The sequence below is a fragment of the Phalacrocorax carbo genome (assembly GCF_963921805.1).
Source record: "Phalacrocorax carbo chromosome W unlocalized genomic scaffold, bPhaCar2.1 SUPER_W_unloc_4, whole genome shotgun sequence".
In the NCBI taxonomy this organism is placed as follows: Eukaryota; Metazoa; Chordata; class Aves; order Suliformes; family Phalacrocoracidae; genus Phalacrocorax; species Phalacrocorax carbo.
In genome coordinates, this window is record NW_026990255.1 from 152,638 (window position 1) to 172,842 (window position 20,205).

At 37.9% G+C, this 20,205-nt stretch overlaps 1 protein-coding gene across 3 annotated transcripts in view; it reads left to right on the forward strand.

The window, feature by feature from the left end:
* The window catches only part of LOC104048705 (zinc finger RNA-binding protein-like), a 49,810-nt gene that overhangs the window by 17,403 nt on the left and 12,202 nt on the right, over positions 1-20,205 (forward strand). For 2 of the 3 annotated variants that reach the window (XM_064439954.1, XM_064439952.1), the window contains exons 3-15: positions 1,059-1,341; positions 4,433-4,577; positions 5,381-5,599; positions 6,914-7,164; positions 8,735-8,926; positions 11,087-11,387; positions 12,279-12,472; positions 14,331-14,450; positions 15,420-15,565; positions 15,958-16,120; positions 17,755-17,960; positions 18,204-18,354; positions 19,861-20,002. In XM_064439954.1, the coding sequence (XP_064296024.1) occupies positions 1,059-1,341; positions 4,433-4,577; positions 5,381-5,599; positions 6,914-7,164; positions 8,735-8,926; positions 11,087-11,387; positions 12,279-12,472; positions 14,331-14,450; positions 15,420-15,565; positions 15,958-16,120; positions 17,755-17,960; positions 18,204-18,354; positions 19,861-20,002 (2,513 nt within the window). The remainder of the gene's footprint in view (positions 1-1,058; positions 1,342-4,432; positions 4,578-5,380; positions 5,600-6,913; positions 7,165-8,734; positions 8,927-11,086; positions 11,388-12,278; positions 12,473-14,330; positions 14,451-15,419; positions 15,566-15,957; positions 16,121-17,754; positions 17,961-18,203; positions 18,355-19,860; positions 20,003-20,205) is intronic. The other variant, XM_064439953.1, reaches the window with a different exon arrangement.

The following is a 20,205-nucleotide window of genomic DNA, read 5'->3' on the forward strand; positions in this document are numbered from 1 at the left end:
AGATGTGAAACCCTATAGAAATTCTTAAGCAGTATAGGAAGTGTACTAAAAATTTCAGAATAATCACTCAATCCCCATTTCATATCATTGTTTCAGATAGTGATATTTTGCCCAGTTCACTTTTTGTTCAAAAAGAAAAATAACTATTCTAGGCTTTTAATCATAATGCATAGTGTTAGATCAATATAGGATAATGATATTACTTTCAGCTCAAATAGTTAAGACTTTGAAGCCATAATTTTTTATTTCCACAGTTAATATTTAGTCATTCTTAGTAAATAGCCACATATTGATGTCCTACCTGCAAATTTAAGAGAAGCAGATTAGTCTCAGCATGTGCCTGGAAGATTGCCAGAGCTCTGGTAGCAGTTGTCTTGCTCAATCTGACTGTTTTTTTGATGCTTCGTGTTGTGAGGCAGTGGACTTCTGTACAAGTGAGTGGGGCCAGCTTTTAAAATTCTAAACTTTTGTGGGAAAAGTCCCTTATCGGAGGTGTGTATTTAAAATGCCTCTGTCTTAAATTTAAGAATTCTGAGCTAACTTTCACAGAACTCTTAAATCTCATTAATGTGGTTTACTGAAAAACATCATGCAAGTGCAGGTCAGTAATGAGCTCTCACAGAAAAGTGATCTTCTTTTTTCTTAATTTGACAGGTATGTCAGTTTTATTGAAGAACTACTAAAACACTTAAAAACTTATTGGTCATGAAAAGCTAACAGTGTAAGACTTCTGTATTATTTTGAATGAAAGACTTGGGTTCTTTTCAAGCAGTGGAACACAACAACAACCACCACCACCCACCACCCCCTTGCCAAGAAGAAAGTCATCACCTGCATGATATATCTGCATTCAAAGAAACTTCAAAATGATACAGCCTTTTTAATGGGGGTGGAAGAGAGATATTAAAAGCAATTAAAGTGTATGCATAGATGGATAGCTGCTTCAGGTCTGTTTGTAGAACAGACAAGTATTAAATCTGGGATTTTGAAATATTTAGACATTAGCTTAGTATGTTGAATTAATCTAATTATTTACTTACTGTCTTTTTCCAATATAGCCAGCAGCCAGCTTCGGGTGTAGCGTATTCCCATCCAACTACAGTTGCTAGCTACACTGTCCACCAGGCACCAGTTGCTGCGCACACTGTTACTGCGGCCTATGCTCCAGCAGCAGCTACAGTTGCAGTAGCTAGGCCTGCTCCAGTAGCTGTTGCAGCTGCTGCAACAGCTGCTGCGTACGGAGGCTATCCTACAGCACACACAGCTACAGATTATGGTTATACACAGAGGCAACAAGAAGCTCCACCACCACCACCTCCTGTCACTACGCAGAATTACCAGGTGTGTTTAAAAAAAATTTTACTTGTGTGTGTGCTTTTTTTAAAAAATGATGTGTTAAATGGAAGAGGCCTGTTTGGTTACAGAATGTGATGATTTTTTTTTCTTCCATGAATCACAGTTCGAATGCAACTCAAATTACTTAGTAGCTAAAACTGATAGAATCTGAAGTGACTGCAGTCTCATATGGCGCATATAGAGGATTATCAGCAGTAATACTGCAGGAGCTAAGATTTAGACATTCACACAATAAGCAATGAATTGACATTTATCTTCAAATTACTTTTGTGAACTACAGCTGAAATACTTGTCTCTGCTAGCCTAAATGTTCAAGTGGCATGCGGTAAACTGGGTCATGGAACTGATTTAGATAAAAAAACTGTTCCAATAAAAATTTTCAGTGGGAGATAGAAATAATTCCCTTGTCAGATTCCTGGGTGCCGCAGGAGCTGTAGTACCAAATGTAAGAGGATAGAAGATTACCCTAGGAGAGAAATTTTGGGTAGGTTTTGGGTACCCTTTGTGAGACCACTGCCTAACCTTGTGTAGCTACAGGCTTCTACAAAAGGGTACTGTTGTCTGTTTTCATCTTGCACTGACCTTTGCTGACACTTTCTTGCATTGAATTTAGCAGTTGTCAGCATTTGGGTGGGTCAGTTCAGGATAAGGATCCCACAGAAAACTAACCAACCAAAAAAGGAGTAACAGCTTTCCATGGGATTGACAGGCTTCTGCAGAATTTCCTTGGTTCTGCACAGTTGTGATGCCAATGCAAGAGATGGAGGTGGGATCTTGTAGGGCTGTGAGGAGAGATGTGATGGTACCTCAGACAACCTCCCATTCTTATGCTGGCTTAAATGTATGAAACAACATCCTGTCAGTACCTTGTATTCCTCTTCAGGAATAAAGAAACTTAGCAGTACAAACCAGAGTGCTACATCAGTTTTGCAGTTGGAAGATTTCAGTCTGTAGAGGTTATCTTGGGACTTAATTAACATAATTGTTTACTCCAGTTTTTAAGAAAGAGTGAGAAGTTGCAGTTTTTCCTGTCTGTCTAGATTCACACAATCCAAGCGTATATGCACATCAGCAACTCTAGCCCATTGGTTTCAATCAGACAGATGCAGAAAGATGAGGGGTTTTACACAGCCAGGTAGTTTCCCATTGGAAATGTGAGCTTTATTTGTATTTTTATCAGCTTTTTTCCTACATTAGCATTTGTTAGTCTTCAGTGGATATTTCTAGGCTGGTGTGTTTATGCACAAGAGTTATCAAACTCTTATGGCCGTAGCTCATAATTAAAATGTGTATTTACTATGAGACAAAGGACATAGAAATAGTATGTCCCTTGTAATAATTCTTTAACTTTTTAGTCCTAAACTTATCAAGGTGTTATCTAGATTCTATTTAGTGTTTTTGTTTGTTTAAAAGGACTGTTCTGTTACCATATGTTATAAATTTCTTTGTATGGCTTTTATAATTTGCTACATATGGTAATGAACTTAAATGTAGGAGTCTTTCCAGTAGCATGTTTAATGACCTCGTAATTATGAGTAAACTAGTTAATTATTAGATGCATTCAGACAGAAGAGAGTCCTCTAAAGAAAAATAATTCTACTTTACATAGGTTGGTTGAAAAAGAAATTTTATTTTAATATTTCACAGAATCACAGAATGGTAGGGGTTGGAAGGGACCTCTGGAGATCATATCATCCAACCCCCCTGCTCGAGCGGGTGCACAGGACTGTGTCCAGGCAGGTTTTGAATGTCTCCAGGGAAGGAGACTCCACAACCTCTCTGGGCAGCCTGTTCCACTGCTCTGTCAGCCTCACAGTAGTTTTTTCTCATGTTTAGCTGGAACTTCCTGTGTTCCAACTTGTGCCCATTGCCCCTTGTCCTGTCATTGGGCACTATTGAAAAGAGCCTAGTCCCATCATCCTGACACCCACCCTTTAGATATTTATAGGTATTTATGAAATCCCCCCTCAGTCTTTTCTTCTCCAGGCTGAACAAACCCAAGTCTCTCAGCCGTTCCTCATAAGAGAGATGCTCCAGCCCCCTGATCATCTTGGTAGCTCTCCGCTGGGGGCCCAAAACTGGACACAATACTCCAAATGTTGGCTCACTAGGGCAGAGTAGAGGGGGAGGATAACCTCTCGATCTGCTGGCCACGCTCCTTATAATGCAACCCAGGATACTGTTGGCCTTCTTGGCCACAAGGCACATTGGCACATTGCTGGCTCATGTTCAGCTTGCTGTCCACCAGCACTCCAAGGTCCTTCTCAACAGAGCCACTTTCCAGTAGGTCAGCCCCCAACCTGTACTAGTGCATTTCTTTGAAATAAAAAGAAATTTTATACATTAGTACATTTCAGCCAATGTAGTTCATGCCTTGCTATCCCTCAATTGGTCAGCTCTTTGTGCTTTACCATAAATATGGTGAGGATGGGAGAATATATGTACATGCATGTAGTGTCTTCCAAGCCCTCCCCTTCTAAGCATACTAACCATCTCCTGAGTTCTGGAGGTGTTGAACGGGCTACTTGCCTTGCCCTTATAAACTAGATATGGTTCCCCGATGGAATAGTTGATATACCAAAAAGTAAAGGCAGCTTTCGAAGTATCACTTTCATACTCTAAAAAATATAACAAAGAAAAATATTGTTGATGATAGGATTTTTAAAGCCAATAGAGTCATGTTTGTAAACTTGTGAACTTCCTGTGGCTTGTGAAGATCTGTGGTGTTTTCCTTCATGTTTTACAGGAATGTAATCTGATACAGTCATTATGAAAAACTAGTGAGAACAGTTGCTTTTCGGTAACAAAAATAGTTTGGAAGGGAAGGTGATTTAATAGCATGAGGTTAATTCCTATATTAAATCTGAAAAAGACCATCAGGGTTGTCTTCAGGCCTGAAGTATCTGCAAACTTAATTTCTTTAAACCATGTATTAGTATATACTGTATCTGTAAATATTTTTTAAAATCTACTTTAGTAGAATAGAAGAAAATTCTTTGACTCTGCTAATGATTTTTATTACTTCAGATATATACTTAAGGAGAAATTTGCTGGGTTTTCTTTTTTGAACTTTTAGGATTCCTATTCTTATGTTCGATCTACTGCCCCAGCTGTAGCTTATGACAGCAAACAGTACTATCAACAACCAACAGCAACTGCTGCTGCTGTGGCTGCTGCTGCCCAGCCTCAACCTTCAGTAGCTGAATCGTATTACCAGACAGGTGGGTGGCATGATTCAAACTCCTGTCATTATACACAATCTGTGTACTATAATACCTTAAAAAAATGTCTTTGAATATTTCACGTTATCCAGTTGGGTTTTGGGTTTTTTTGTTGTTGTTGTTGTTGTTTTTTGTTTGGTTGTTTTTTTTGTTTTGGTGGGATTTGTGGTTTGTTTTTTTTTTTTAATTTTGACATCCCTGTCAATGTATAGAAAAATTTGAACAATATTGTGACATTGCCATAAGTAACTATCTTTGAGGTTTGGATTGTTATTAAATACACTCAAAATGTAATTCTAGGCAAACGTTTTTACTGAAGTAGATTCAAAAAGTAGTCAATGGTGGTTTCAGATGATAACTTGGTTAAAGACTCTTTTTTTTAATTCTTTAGTTACTTATGTAGTTCCTTAATTATTGGTATCATGAATGCTACAAAGTACAAATCTTATTTATTTTTTTTACCTTAAGAATAATAGGAAAGTTTAAATGTACTTTAGTGTATGCTAGTAAAACCATTGAACAAGAAGGTTGTTTAAAAACATGGCAGCACAGTTAATGCATAAATAAATCTGAGGTTTACTAGTGTGAGCTCTGACACAAACAGTTGTGTGATATATGGTAGGCGATGCATAACTGTTATTGTAAATAAAACAAAAAAAAAGCTAAAACCAACCAGACTAAAACAAATACTTCGTTATGTGTTTATTCCCCAGCATATCATTAAGTATCACTTAATATGGTTTGCATTTCATTCAACTAAAACATATCAGTGTTTGTACACTTCTATTTTCTATCCTAATTAGCTCCCAAAGCAGGATATAGCCAAGGGGCAACTCAGTATACCCAAGCCCAGCAAACACGACAAGTGACAGCTATAAAACCTGCAACCCCAAGTCCAGCAACAACTACGTTTTCTATATATCCGGTATCCTCTACTGTGCAGCCAGTAGCAGCTGGAGCTACTGTTGTTCCATCCTATACTCAAAGTGCAACATACAGTACAACAGCAGTTACTTACTCTGGTAAGAATTTTGCATATTATGTTGCTGGGATCTTTGCAGTTGTTACAGGAGAGGATTTAAAGACTAAGAATTTTAGCAGTTTGTGTTCAATTACATCATAGTCTACTGAAGTATCAACCAGTTAAATCATAATAATGGCAAAATATTTTGATGTGTCTTTAAGAGAGGCTTGATGTTTGTATGTGCCTATTTTGTTACATGTGAGAATATACAAAGCATTGGCATTTCTACATACATGGCGTTTTGTGATTTACTGTAAGGTTTGGAGAAAAAAAGATGGTGGATAAAAAAAAAAATAAGGCAACGCATCCACACAAATATAACCCAGGGAAATTGGGAGCATGCTGCCATCAAACAACAGTTACAGAGGCAGGGAGGAGCAGTCCAATATAAATCTTGTAAGTTTGGGTTGTCTTGACCCAAAATGGGAGGAGAATGTGTGCTAAAAAAAAAGACTTACTTTCAAACATTAGAAATCCAAAAAGTAGTTAAAGATGAAAAGATATTAACTTTATGGCCAGATGGTAATCAACTGGCATATTTTAGCTACTTTGAACTTTTTGTTTTGTTTTCTGTTTAAAAAGGGATTTTAAGACTTCCTTGAAACAGAGCCTGATCAGAGGATTAAAATAGTTGAACTAGTAGATGTAGAAAGTTTATGGGAAAACTGGCTCAAAGGTATGAAAGCCTAGTTTCCTTGATTTATTCAACTTTGATACTAGAAATCAAGGAGCGTGTAGACAGGATGTGCTGCAGAGGTTTTAGTGGGCAAGCAGCTTGTCTGCACTAAAACAATTTAAATCGGTGAAATAAAATGTAATGGCACTAGGCATTCTGTCTTTTATTTTCATGGGGTTTGGGTTTGTGGTTGGTTTGGTTGGTTGGTTCCCCCCCCCCCTTCCTCTACATAGTAGCTGTCTTTTCATTTTGGAATTTGAACAGTAAATCTGGTTCTGGAAGACTGCTTACTTCAAGTGGCCTTTGATAAATCTTTTCTTAAAATTCTTGTTACATCATATTCAATTTTACCAGATGTGCCAGGAAATTTCACGTATTCTTTAGGGATGTTTTGATATATCTAACATAACTGCATGTCTGCAAAGATTTGTCTAAAATCAAATATATTCCTGATATACAAGTGGTATGATATGTATTTGTGTACTGTGAAACATCAAGAAACAAGATCTCAATAAATCCTTTATATCCTGCCCTGCCCTCCCCAACTCTATTATGCAACATGCTTGGAATTAGTGTATTATGTAATTGATACATGATGTACAGTGATGTAACATTTATTTTATTTTGATCTTTGAGGTACATCTTATTCTGGCTATGAAGCCGCAGTGTATTCAGCTGCATCATCCTATTACCAGCAGCAGCAGCAGCAGCAACAGAAACAGGCAGCAGCGGCAGCAGCTGCTGCTGCTGCAACAGCTGCTTGGACAGGGACCACCTTTACTAAAAAGGCACCATTCCAAAATAAGCAACTGAAACCAAAGCAACCTCCCAAACCACCCCAGATCCACTACTGTGATGTCTGTAAGATCAGCTGTGCTGGACCACAGGTACCTGTATTATGTAATATTCTGCTATACGCTTTAGTTGTAATTTTTTCAACTAAAAAAATTACCCCATTAAGAATATTTGTTAATTTTTAAAGACCTGATTCTATACTTTTAATAAAGGAATTATTAAACGAAAATGTGTGCTATTACAGAAATAGGTCCTATGAGAAGACAAAAAAGTGCATCCCCTTAGCTTGTACAGAGAAGCTTCAGCTGTGCTTTGGACTCCAGAAGTATTCTAAACTTGTAATTTAATTTGCTTTTTTAGCATACCAAACTTAGAAAATACTTTTTTAAAAAACTTTGTGAATGGTAAGCTTGAAAATTTATTCTTCATTGTGTTCCACCATCCCAGTTTAGTTTCACAGTGGGTACAAGTGCATAAAAAGATATCAATTCATACAGAGTGTTTGTGTGTTTGGCAAAAGAGTTCTTACTCTTTAGGTAAATTTCATTATTTCTCACCCTGTCTGCCCTATAGATTGCCAGTGTTGGTATAGGAACAAATAACTTCTGCATTTCATTTTCAGCATAGCTTTATTTATGTGCTACCTTCTTTTGAATTTATTTTTTTTTAGTTCTCTGGATACATTTAATAACTGTGGTTGTTGTGGTTTAGCCCCAGTCAGCAACCAAGCACCACGCAGCCGCTCGCTCACTCCCCCCTGGTGGGACGAGGGAGAGAATCGGAAGAGTAAAAGTGAGGAAACTCATGGTTTGAGATAAAGACAGTTTAATAGGTAAAGCAGAAACTGTGCGCAGAAGCAAAGCAAAACAAGGAATTCTTTCACTACTTCCCATGGGCAGGCAGGTGTTCAGCCATCTCCAGGAAAGCAGGGCTCCATCACGCGTAACGGTTACTTGGGAAGACAAACGCCATCACTCCCAATGTCCCCCCTTCCTTCTTCTTCCCCCAGCTTTATATACTGAGCATGATGTCATATGGTATGGAATATCCCATTGGTGAGTTTGGGTAGCCATCCCAGCTGTGTCCCCTCCCAGCTTCTTGTGCACCTGGCAGAGCACTGGGAGCTGAAAAAGTCCTTGACCAGTGTAACTGCTACTTAGCAACAACTAAAACATCTCCACATTATCACCACTGTTTCCAGCAAAACTCCAAAACACAGCCCCATACTAGCTACTACGAAGAAATTTAACTCTATCCCAGCTGAAACCAGGACAGTGGTCTTGCAGTTTGAGGAAAATTTAAAATCAAGAATAATTCAATGCAATGCAGGAAACTGCAACTGAGACACATTTTTCTGATCTTAGTAAGCTTTCAGTGGTAATATCTGTTGACCAGTACTTGATTGAAGAAGTGAGAAGGTAGAGGAGAAAAGACCATATTGTATTACATAAAAGTGCAATTCTGATGAAAAAAACTTCTTGGTCTTAGAAGCAGCCTGCTTATGCCTTATTGCATGTCATATGGAAGAAATGTTCAGTGAAGGAAGTATTTTTCATACAAAGCATGTGTTTTATGCTGTGTTCTATATTACATGTATTCACATGAATGATGAATGAGCAGTACAAAGACAGCTTGTTGTGTGTGTATTCTTTATTTAAACAGACTTATAAAGAACACTTAGAAGGCCAGAAACACAAAAAGAAAGAAGCAGCATTAAAAGCTTCCCAGAACACCAATAACAGCAGCGCTTCTGCTCGTGGAACTCAGAATCAGTTGCGCTGTGAGCTTTGTGATGTGTCTTGTACAGGAGCAGATGCTTATGCTGCCCATATCCGTGGAGCCAAGCATCAGAAAGTAAGAACTTTCTCTTGTCATTATTATACAAGTCAGTTGTATATTTCTTCCCATCATTTTTTCTCATCTTAGAGAGGAGAAAATATGCAGAAACAATACTATTAGAATTACGTTGTTTAAATACATTTAGTTCTGCTTTTTGTTTCAAACTTATCTTTAAGCTCACTATTAGAAGGGCCTTGTTGGGAGAAAGGAGGAAAAATATTGCCACGGCATCAACGAGAAGACGATGTATTGGGGAAAGTATGTAAATTGTAGGAAGAAGGTGTAGAGTAAGATGGGGAAAAGTGTCAATGAGGACATGCAGTAGCATGCTTGTGCCCCCTAACTCTTTAAAAAACTTCTTGACATTCTTCTTATTTGTCTGGTGCTGTGAAGCTCTCAGTACACTTTGAAACACTGTAAGCTGAGTCAGTGCTAAGGGACAGGAATATTATGCATTGCTCTTTGGTATTTCTTGCAAAGAAAATTGGCATATGGGAGTAAGGAACAATGTCCTGTAGTAGACTTTATAATGAGTATGTTTGAAAGAGTTTTGGTAAGTATGCTTTCCCTACTATCCAGGTGCAGTTAGGTAGGCATTGTGGAATAAAGACTGTGGGCTGCACTGTGAACCCTTGTGACTTGTGTTTTAAATTTGGCCATAAAATAGTAACTGGAATGGCAGTGTAGAATGTGTGTTTAGCTATTACAGATTTTCCTCATAACTCTGGTAAGATTAATGTCAGTAACAGATATAGTATTAATATTCAGCTTTTATAGCTCTTTGTATCTCAGAACACTGTACAAAGTGGCATCAGTAACATAATTCCTATTAAAATAAATAAATCTCAGCAAATTTAAAACAATTTTCCCAATATTATTTCTTGTTAGTACAAGAACAAAAATTATAATTTAAATAGACTTGCCTAGTGTTATTTCATTAATAAGTCAAGCCATTAAATTTTTGGGTTGTGCACAGTAACTCCATAGGTATAGGGAGTATGGTATATATTATCTTTATATATTTGGATGTTGCTTTCTCTTCCTTATAGATAGTTGCTAACTAATGCTAATTTAGGTTGTCATCAGTGTAAAAATGAAATCTCAAAGGGCTCTTTCTTTGGTACACTGAAGAATCTTGTGCATTCTACTAGAAAGTAATTTTGAAGAGTTGCTTGAACTTAAATTTATAGTATTATGTGACATCAATATGTCCGTATTCTGATGGGGAATGTGCTTAAAAAAAAAGAAAAAACTAAGAAGTGTATGTATACAGTTATGTGCATATCATGATTGTGTATATGTGTTTGCATTAAAGGCATATTTAGCAGATTTGTGTGTTTTGGTTTGTGGGTTTGTGCTACTTTCAAACCCAGTCCTTAGTTTTGATTTTGCATATTTTGTTCTTACAGACTACATGCATTGCTTTTTCAGGTGATGATCAGCTGTCACCAAAAAGTATTATTCTATCTCAAGCATTTTGTGAAAAGGCCTCTGCTTATTACTTCTAAGAATAAGCATGTACCTTTTCCTATGAGATGCTAAAGAGCTCTGAAATATGCCTCATGCGTCCTCCTTAACTGTCTCTGCAGAGGTGCTTTAAAAAAAACCAAAAAACAAAACCCAAACAAACAAAAAACCCGTTTGTCTAAGGAATATCTTCAGTTTTGCTAGGTAACCTGGAAAGCCCTTCAATATAAATACTCTTAAAATGTAGCGATCAAAAGAAACAGTGTTGTTGAATCTGAATTAAATAACTCTTATTTAGTAATATTATTTGGAACCAAAATAGTTCAGTGTACTACAATTTTTGGAGGGAGAATAAAAAGCAACCAGGCAACAAAACAGTCACATTGAAACAGTTTGAGCAAAACGTTACCTTGAGTTTTACTGTCTTGTGAGTTTATTGGCTTTCTGTTCTCATCTACACAGCTTTCGGAGTAAATGTCTGAATTTCTAATGGAAATAAGCAATCTGAGATAAGTGTTAACTATTTCCTTGTTACATATGACAAGAACTTTTATCCCCCCATCACTTTTTGTAAAGAAGCAATAATGTTTTAGTTATTTTTTTAATGATATTGATGTTTCTGTTAAAGCTTCCATAATTTATAACAAGTTCTTTTTTTTTTAGTTATTCCAAGGAGATCATATTATGAATTCCTCTTTATTCTTATAGGTAGTAAAGTTGCACACAAAACTTGGCAAACCCATTCCTTCAACTGAACCAAATGTGGTTACCCAAGCTACTTCCTCAACATCCACATCTGCTTCCAAACCAACTGCCTCTGCTTCAAATATAGCAACTAGCAGCAGTACTGTGAACTCCTCTGCTGCATCCTCTGCAGTGAAAATTCTTACTCCCACAGCAAATGCACCACTTAACATGGCATCCAACAACAAAACATCTTCAACCGTTGCTAATACAGCTGTAAAGAAAATATCTACACCGAAAATAAACTTTGTTGGCAAGTACAGAAGTCAGTCTTTATTTTGAAACATAACCTATTATATATTTTTTAAAGATCTTAGTGCAACAAATACAAATGTATTTAGCTAACTTTATGCATGAGTAACTCTTGTGTTTAAGAGAATTACTGATAGGTGAAAATAAGAACGTATATAAAAGTTTTGCTTCACAATTTATGCTGTTTTCTGCCCTGTTGTCTCCACCTGACCTTTCTTGGAGGCTTCTCCCACCTTCATAAGAAGCCTCCCACCTTTGGTTTCTTATGTAGTAGCTGTTGGAGTATTGCAGTTTATAGTCCAGTTAGTCCTAATTTCCGTTTACAGCCTGGGCTGTTAGGGCAACCTGCAGTAAGTTGGCAGTTGATAACTGGGCAACTAAAACATCCTTGTAACAGTGGAAACTTTTGAAATAAGCATGACAGACATTTAGAGATAGGAAGTAGCTGTTCAACAACAAGCTATCCTGCTCTCGAAGGAAAGACCTATGCAGTTTCAACACTGAGAGTATAATACCTTTGTTAGTACAAACATTATAAGGTTTAGAAGTACTTTTTTGGATCCATTTACAAAAAAAAAATCTGGTGACAAAAAAAAATTATTAAAATATATTTGCTGAGTTGTTCCCATTCAGTCCTATTTCTTTTGAAAAAGCATGAAAATTAATTATGAGAATTGCAACTTGCTAAAATAAAAAACCCTGTTTATATAACTTGTTTAACTTTATTTTTTAAAAAACCAAACTTTAATTGTGTTTAAAATATGTTTAAGTTTTAACTGATTTAAAAGAATGAGAATGCTTTGGCCAGAACATTGATACTTGTGAATAGTCTTCAGTTTGCACACCATGTGTAATCGTATTTTCATTTTACGAAAGTTAATTATTTAACTTTTTTGATTTGTAGGTGGTAACAAGCTTCAGACAACAGGAAGTAAACTGGAAGAAATGAAATCAGCTGAAAGTGTTAAAACAACAACTGCTGCTACAGTACAAACACAGGAAGTAAAACCAGACACAGCAGCAGAACCAGTGACTCCTACGACTCTTGCTGCCTTGCAAAGTGAAGTCCAGCCAGTGGGCCATGACTATGTGGAGGAGGTACTGATATAAAAATTTGGATTATTTTTAAACTATTTTAGTGAAAACTTATTCAACATGAAGCATTCACAGAATGGCAGAGGTTGGAAGGGACCTCTGAAGGTCATCTGGGGGTCCAATCCCACTCAAGCAGGGCCACCTAGAGCCAGTTGCCCAGGACCATGTCCAGGCAGCTTTTGAATCTCCACAAGTTCCCTGGGCTCAGTCACCCTCACAGTAAAAAAAAAAAAAAAACCACAAAAAAAAAAACCAACACCACAACACAAAAACCACTTTCCTGATGTTCAGAGGGAACCTCCTGTGTTTCAGTTTGTGCCTATTGCCTCTGGTCCTGGCATTAGGCACCACTGAAAAGAGCCTGGTTCTGTCCTCTTCGCACCCTTCCTTCAGGTATTTATATACATTAATAAGATCCCCCTGAGCCTTCTCATCTCTAGGCTAAACAGTCCCATCTCTCTCGGCCTTTCCTCATAGGAGGGAGGCTCCAGTCCCTTCATCATCTTTGTGGCCTTTCATTGAACTCTCTCCAGTATGTCCATGTCTCACACTGGGGAGCCCAGAACTGGACACAGGACTCCAGGCATGGCCTCACCGGTGCTGGGTTAGAGAGGAAGGATCAGCTCCCTCAACCTGCTGGCAATACTTTGTCTAATGCAGCCCAGGATGCCATTTGCCTTCTTTGCTGCAAGGGCACATTATTGGCTCAAGTTCAGCTTGGTGTTCACCAGGACCCCCCAGGTCCTTTTCTGCCAAGCTGCTTTCCAGCTGGGTGGCCCCCAGCATATAGTGGTACATGGAGTCATTCCTCCCCAGGTGCTGGACTTTGCACTTCCACCTGTTGAACTTTGATGTTCCTATCAGCCCATCTCTCCAGCCCGTTGAGATCTCTCTGGATGGCAGCACAACCCTCTGGCACATCAGCCGCTGCTCCCAGTTTTGTGTCATCAGCAAATTTGCTGAGAGTACACTCTGCCCCATCACCCAGATGATTAATGAAGATGTTAAACAGGATTGGACCCAGTATTGACCCCTGGGGTACACTGCTAGTTACTAGCCTCCAACTAGGTTTCGTTCTACTGATCACCACCCTCTGGGCCTTGCCATTCAGCCAGATTTTAATCCACCTTACTGTATGCTTATCGAGCTCATACATCAACAGCTTGTCTATGAGGATATGTGAGACTGTGTCAGAGGCCTTACTGAAGTCCAGGTAGACAATATCATCTGCTCTCCCCTAATCTACCAGGCCGGTCATTTCATCACAGGAGTTTATCAAGTTGATCAAGCATGACTTCCCCTTGGTGAAACCATGCTGACTACTGATGATGATTTTCTTGTTCTTAATGTGCCTGGAAATGGGTTCCAGGATTATCTGCTCCATCACTTTCCCAGGGGTCAAGGTGAGGCTGACTGGCCTGTAATTCCCTGGGTCCTCGTTGAAGATGAGGGACATGGCATTGAACCTCCAAGGCTTGTGCATATGTTTACATTTTTGTATTGTGCATGTTTCTTTTATACTCAGTGGGGCATTCTTTATGTGGGTGGCATGAGATGTGTGGATGAAGTCTGATGTGAATTTTTCATTATTTGCAGGTTTGTAATTATTCAACTCTATGTTCAGGCTCGAGTTTAAAGCTGTGTACTCTTTGGAATGGAAGAACTTTGTTCATTACCAAACACAATGGTGTGTCTGTCAGAACTGAAAGTTCTATTTTGTCTTCTTTCAGTTATTGTGTGAACTTTTTAGCACATTTTGAGATGGGTAGACATTATCCAGTGTCACTGAATTAGATTAATTTTTATATCAGCTTTGTTAAAAAAAAAAAAAAGCCAAATGTGTTATAACTTTATTTTCCAGGTAAGAAATGATGAAGGAAAGGTGATCCGCTTTCACTGTAAACTTTGTGAATGTAGTTTTAATGATCCTAATGCCAAGGAGATGCACTTAAAAGGGAGGCGGCACAGACTTCAGTATAAGGTTAGTAGAAATGCTAATGCTTCTATCTGAAAATCCACCAGCTGTCAGCTGACTGATTACACAGTCTTACATTTAAAGACTAGTCAAAAGTAGGTACTCTATAAACAACATATAAAAAACCTAGAGAAATATATTTCTTAGGGACTGTGGTCTTTAAAGTAGTAATGCAGACTGTGAAATTGCATTTTGGATTGGGTTTTTTGTTTTTTTTTTTAAACATTTTGAATATTGCTTTCAGGCAACCTTTGCAACATTAAGCTATTGTACAACATATAAAGTACCTACTATTGCTTGCGTGTCATTTACCATGAATTTCTAATAGTGTAAAATAGTAGTGGCTCAACGTTTTTGGCAGGATAAGCCACATAAACCCTTTGTTGGAGGCATTTGAGAAAAGTGTTGCTGACTGTCATGAATGGAGAGACACCTATACTGACATGTGGTGTGCATTTTGATTATTATAGGAGGAATCTGCTGTGGTCACAGGAGATACAGTGGGCCTGCACAATCATGAAAGGGATGAAAGAAGATAAATGCCAGAAAAAATGTATTCAGTAACTCATAATTATGCCCCTGTATGAGGGACCCTTCAGGAACAGGGCATCAGGAAGCACACTGTAGTTAAGATGAAATGTTTTTTTCAGACTATAGAGTAGTCATCCTGCTACAGAATGAACAGCAAATCACTCAGTATTTCATGTAACACTTTAATATTAAATTGGTTTGTTCTCATATAATTGAAGAGGGAATTCAAGTTATTTGTAATATGTTGCTATTTCTTTCCTTTAAAGTACTGGACACATGTTTATTTTTCTTCAACTATTCATTCAGTGTAGTTCTAAAACTGCATTTTGCTCCCCTTGATTTTATTGTAGACTCGTAGTGTGTTATAAACATGTCAGAAGAGCTACGTAACCTTGAGATGACAAGAGGCAAACCAAAATTTCATTCATTATTTTTCTGAACTAGAAAAAAGTAAACCCAGACTTACAAGTAGAAGTAAAGCCCAGTATTCGAGCAAGAAAAATTCAAGAAGAGAAGATGAGGAAACAGATGCAGAAAGAAGAATACTGGAGAAGGCGAGAAGAGGAAGAACGCTGGAGGATGGAAATGAGGTAATGCATTCTGTTTTATCGATGAATGAGACAAAGCTACAGTCAGATTATCTAAAACTAACTCTGCTTCTTTGTAGTTACTTATTTTGAATACTTGTTTTGGGAATCCTGTACCGTGTTGTTTTAAATTAAGTTGTCATTATCCCTCTGGGGATTTTTTATTTGTTTTTGTTAGTGTTCAGTCTCTGAGGAATGTAGACTTACTAGAATTATTTGCTATAAATTCAGGCCCGCTTTCAAAATAACCATTCATTTTAGTTACCCTCTGGAGTTCACTGGTATTTGATCATGACTACTAGAAATGAGTTAGTGAGGTCAGCTGAGAATTTATTTAGAATGGTTGGAAATATTAAATGCTATGTAAAGAGAACACTCTGATTGATGCACTTCAGGCGATATGAAGAGGACATGTACTGGAGGAGAATGGAGGAAGAGCAGCATCACTGGGATGACCGTCGCAGAATACCAGATGGAGGATATCCTCATGGTCCTCCGGGACCTCTAGGCCTGCTGGGAGTTAGACCGGGAATGCCTCCTCAACCCCAAGGACCAGCTGTGAGTTTCTTAACTTGGGGGGGAGAAATTATACAGGAGGCACAGTTAAGAACTGTAAATTATTCAGTGCTACTTCAGTTGTCTCCAGTGTTTCTTAGTAAAGGATTTGGAAAGGTGAAGAAAAAAAATATATACTAATGAAACTGTGTAGACAGACCTGTCTTCCAAAATAAGTCCACTTATATGATGAAAGGATGTCTGGAAGACAAATATTGTTTCTTCTGAAGTACAAGTCACACTGGATTTGTGTACTACTTTTTATTTAATTGTATTATACTTTATTCATAGAATTATGGACAAATGTATGGATAAGAAGTGGTTGGATTGTCAGTCCCAGAGGATAATGGTTAGTGGTAGGTTGTACTCTACCTGGAGGTCATTAACAAGTGCAGTACCACATGGGTTTATCCTGGGGTTTGTTTCATTAGCACCTTATCAATGATCTGAAAGGTGATGGAGTGAGTGCACACTCATCAGGTTTGCAGCTGATGCAAAACTGAATGCATTCAGGGTGGTGGAAACAGTTGATACCTTTGAGGGAAGGGGTGCCATTCAGAGGGACCTAGGCAGACTGGAGGATTGGACCAACAGGAACTTTATGGAATTGTGCAAGGACAAATGCCTAATGCTGTACTTGGGAAGGTGTAACCCCTTGCACTGAGGGGCTGGGGAGTGACAGGCTGGGTAGCAGTCCTGCTGAAAGGGACCTGGGGTTCTTGGCAGATTGCAAGCTGAACGTGAGCCAACTGTGTGCCCTGGCAACAAGGAAGGCCAACAGTATCCTGGGTGATATTCACAGGAGCATAATCAGTAGATAAAGGGAAATGGTCAGCTTTCATTAGACCCAAACTGCAATACTGCATTCAGTTTTGGGCTTTCCAGTACAAGATAGATACTCATAAACCATAGCAGGTTCAGTGTGGGGCTACCGGGGGATGGTCAGGGGTCTGGAGTGTGTGCCCTGTGAGAATCTGGGCTTGTTCAGCCTGGAGAAGAGAGAGCTTCAGTGGGATATAATAGCCTTCTAATACCTGTGCATTATGAAGGCAGTGGAGCCGGGCTCTTTATAGTCGTGACGGGGTGAGATACAACCAGCTTAAGCTGAGACGATATTTTGTTCAGACTGAATACAGGAATTTTTTTTTTCCCCACACATGTTGTGCAGCTTCCCATCTTTGGCGGTTTTCAAGAACCAACTGGATAAAGCCCTGAGCAACATGATATGGTCTTATAGATGACCATGGTTTGCACAGGAGGTTGGACTAGAGGACCTCCTGAGGTCCCTTCCTGTTTGAATTCTGTGATTCTATGAAAGCAATCATGGACACTTTATTTTGCAGCAGTATGCAAGTATTTCCCAGTTAACAGAAAGACAATAGATATTTATGTTGGGGAGGTACTTTTGATCCTGGGATTTCATAATTTGTTTATTTTTAATACATTTCATGTATCTTCAGACATGATTGATTGTGACCAGTGTAAGTTGTTAAGGATACTTCATGTTTTGTTACATTTTAATGATTTAAGGTTTGAATATTCTGTTGTTTAGCCACATGTTTGGTTTTTGATCACATATCATATGTGAACTTGGAAGTGTACCTAAATTTCAGAAATATGCTTTTTCATCTGTTTAGCCTCTACGCCGCCCTGACTCCTCTGATGACCGCTATGTGATGACCAAACATGCAGCTATATATCCAACAGAAGAGGAACTTCAAGCAGTCCAAAAAATTGTTTCTATTACTGAGCGTGCTTTGAAACTTGTTTCTGACAATATGACTGACCATGAAAAAAGTAAGAGCAAAGAGGGAGATGACAAAAAAGATAGCAGTAAAGACAGGTAATTTTTAATTAATATTTTTTAAGAATTTCATCACTTTTTTCTGAAGTAATTTTATGTTTTTCCTTCCACTGTTATCAGTGCTTCCAGGGATTCTGTTCTCTTTGGGTTTTGATATGGCAAATGTCACTATGGCTTCGAGAGTATATGGAATACTCCTATTTTATTTCACTTTTCTATCTTCAGGATTAGTTTTATGGTTTTTATATTATTTTAAATGCAACTTTTAACTATAATTCACAGAGCTTTGAAAGGAGTTTTACGGGTAGGCGTTTTGGCAAAAGGTTTGCTACTCCGTGGAGACCGAAACGTCAGTCTTGTTTTGTTATGTGCTGAGAAGCCTTCAAAGATGTTACTCGGTCGTATTGCTGAAATTCTTCCCAAACAACTTGCAGTAAGTAGAATTTAGATTTTTGAATTTTGGTTTTTGTAAAGATACTGTAAAAATTTGTCCTCAAATCAAATGTCTGCAGGGCTGACTGTGCTGCATTTCATAGCTCAGGTTCAGTTTCAATTTTTCTCAGCATTTCTGTCTGCATGTCTGTATGCATGTTTTTGTTTTCTGTATATTGTGTCCATACAAGTGTAGGTCCTTATGCTACTGGTGTAGTACCAATCATCATTTAATAGATTTCATTTAACTGGGAAATAGAAATGAGCAGAAGCAAGACTATTATCCAGTTACCAGCAGTGATAGAGGTAATTTGTGCAGTGTTACAGAAGTTTGTGCTGCCTGAAGGTCAAAGTTCTCCATTAATGCCAATCTGTTTGTACCTGTCTTATTTCCAATTTGTATATGTCAGTGCTTTGTAGTCCCACAATTAGTTAACTAAGTCAGTCTTGTGGGGGTTTCTTTGTTGTTGTTTTTTGTTTTTTGTTTATTGTGTTTTTTTTTAAATTTGGTACTAAAAAAAAACCAAACACCAATCCAAAAGTACATGCAGTCTTAGGCCATTCAGCAGAATTCTTATAAACCCTTTGCTGTATTTCTACAAGAAATGAAAGTACAGAATAAAGTCTTTAGCTCCAGTGCGCTCTACTGAACAAAGCCTGTCCACCATCATTACAGAATGCTTGTCACAGCATTAGTATTTCCGTGCAGTCTGGTGAAATGCTCAGCAGAATCAGTGTCATGGTAGAGGAGCATTAGCAGGATCAGATTAATTAGAAAATAATCTTGGGTTTGCTCTTGTTTGAAATAACAGAACAGAAGAAAATTTTAAAACTGCACATCTTGGTCTGGCTTTGTGGAAAAGTCACTTGTCCCTCTAGTTTGTGGAAGAAGGTGATAGAGGTGCCTACAGCTTCCTTTTGGGGGTATTTAGAGTTATTATATCTAGTTGCAAGAAGCAATTCTGAATAACCACCTTGTTACTCTTACCTTTTTTTTTCCCATGGTGTTTATCTTGCCCTTTGCTCTCATCAGAGGATGTTGTGACAGCCAAGTATAGAATGTGCCTAGCAGTACCCATCCTTTAACTGTGAGCTTGAAGAACCACCACTGCATCTTTGTGCTTTTTAAAGGCTCCTATGTTCCAATGAGAAACATATTCAGCTGGCATTTTAAGTGGCACCAAGGCTTTTCTTTATTTCAAACACTGTCAGGATTCTTGTTATGTAATTTACTTAGTATATAGATTTCCTTTATGGGTAGTTTTTTTCTTTTGCATGCTTGGTGACTGCTGTGTATTTTCATTAATGATTTGGAAACAGTAGGCAAGTCCATATATATATATATTAATTGTGTATACTGTTGTCTATTTGAATACAGAGGTATCTGCTTCATATAATTATATTGTGTTTCTGTCTTTCTATTAAAAAGACTATGTTGAAATCCATTTTCTTCCCCATACTTTTCTTGACCACATGCTAATAGAAATTTCTGTTTCTTGATATTTAGGTAATAAGTCCTGAGAAATATGATATCAAGTGTGCAGTCCCAGAAGCAGCAATAATTTTAAATTCATATGTGGAACCCAAAATGCAAGTTACTATCACACTGACATCTCCGGTCATTCGGGAGGAGAACATGAGGGATGGAGGTTGGGAAGTTGTTAAAGATGTTACTACTTTCTCAACTGTTTTTATATGTTTATCCATTCTGTTTAAGGTGGTATTAAGGTCCTAGAAGGCAATGTGCTGGCACAACTAATGTATTTGATTGAAACCTTAGTTTTCAACAACCAATCTCAGTAGAGAACAGTTGGTTAAAATAAATGCTTATATGATGCATTTATTTAATTTT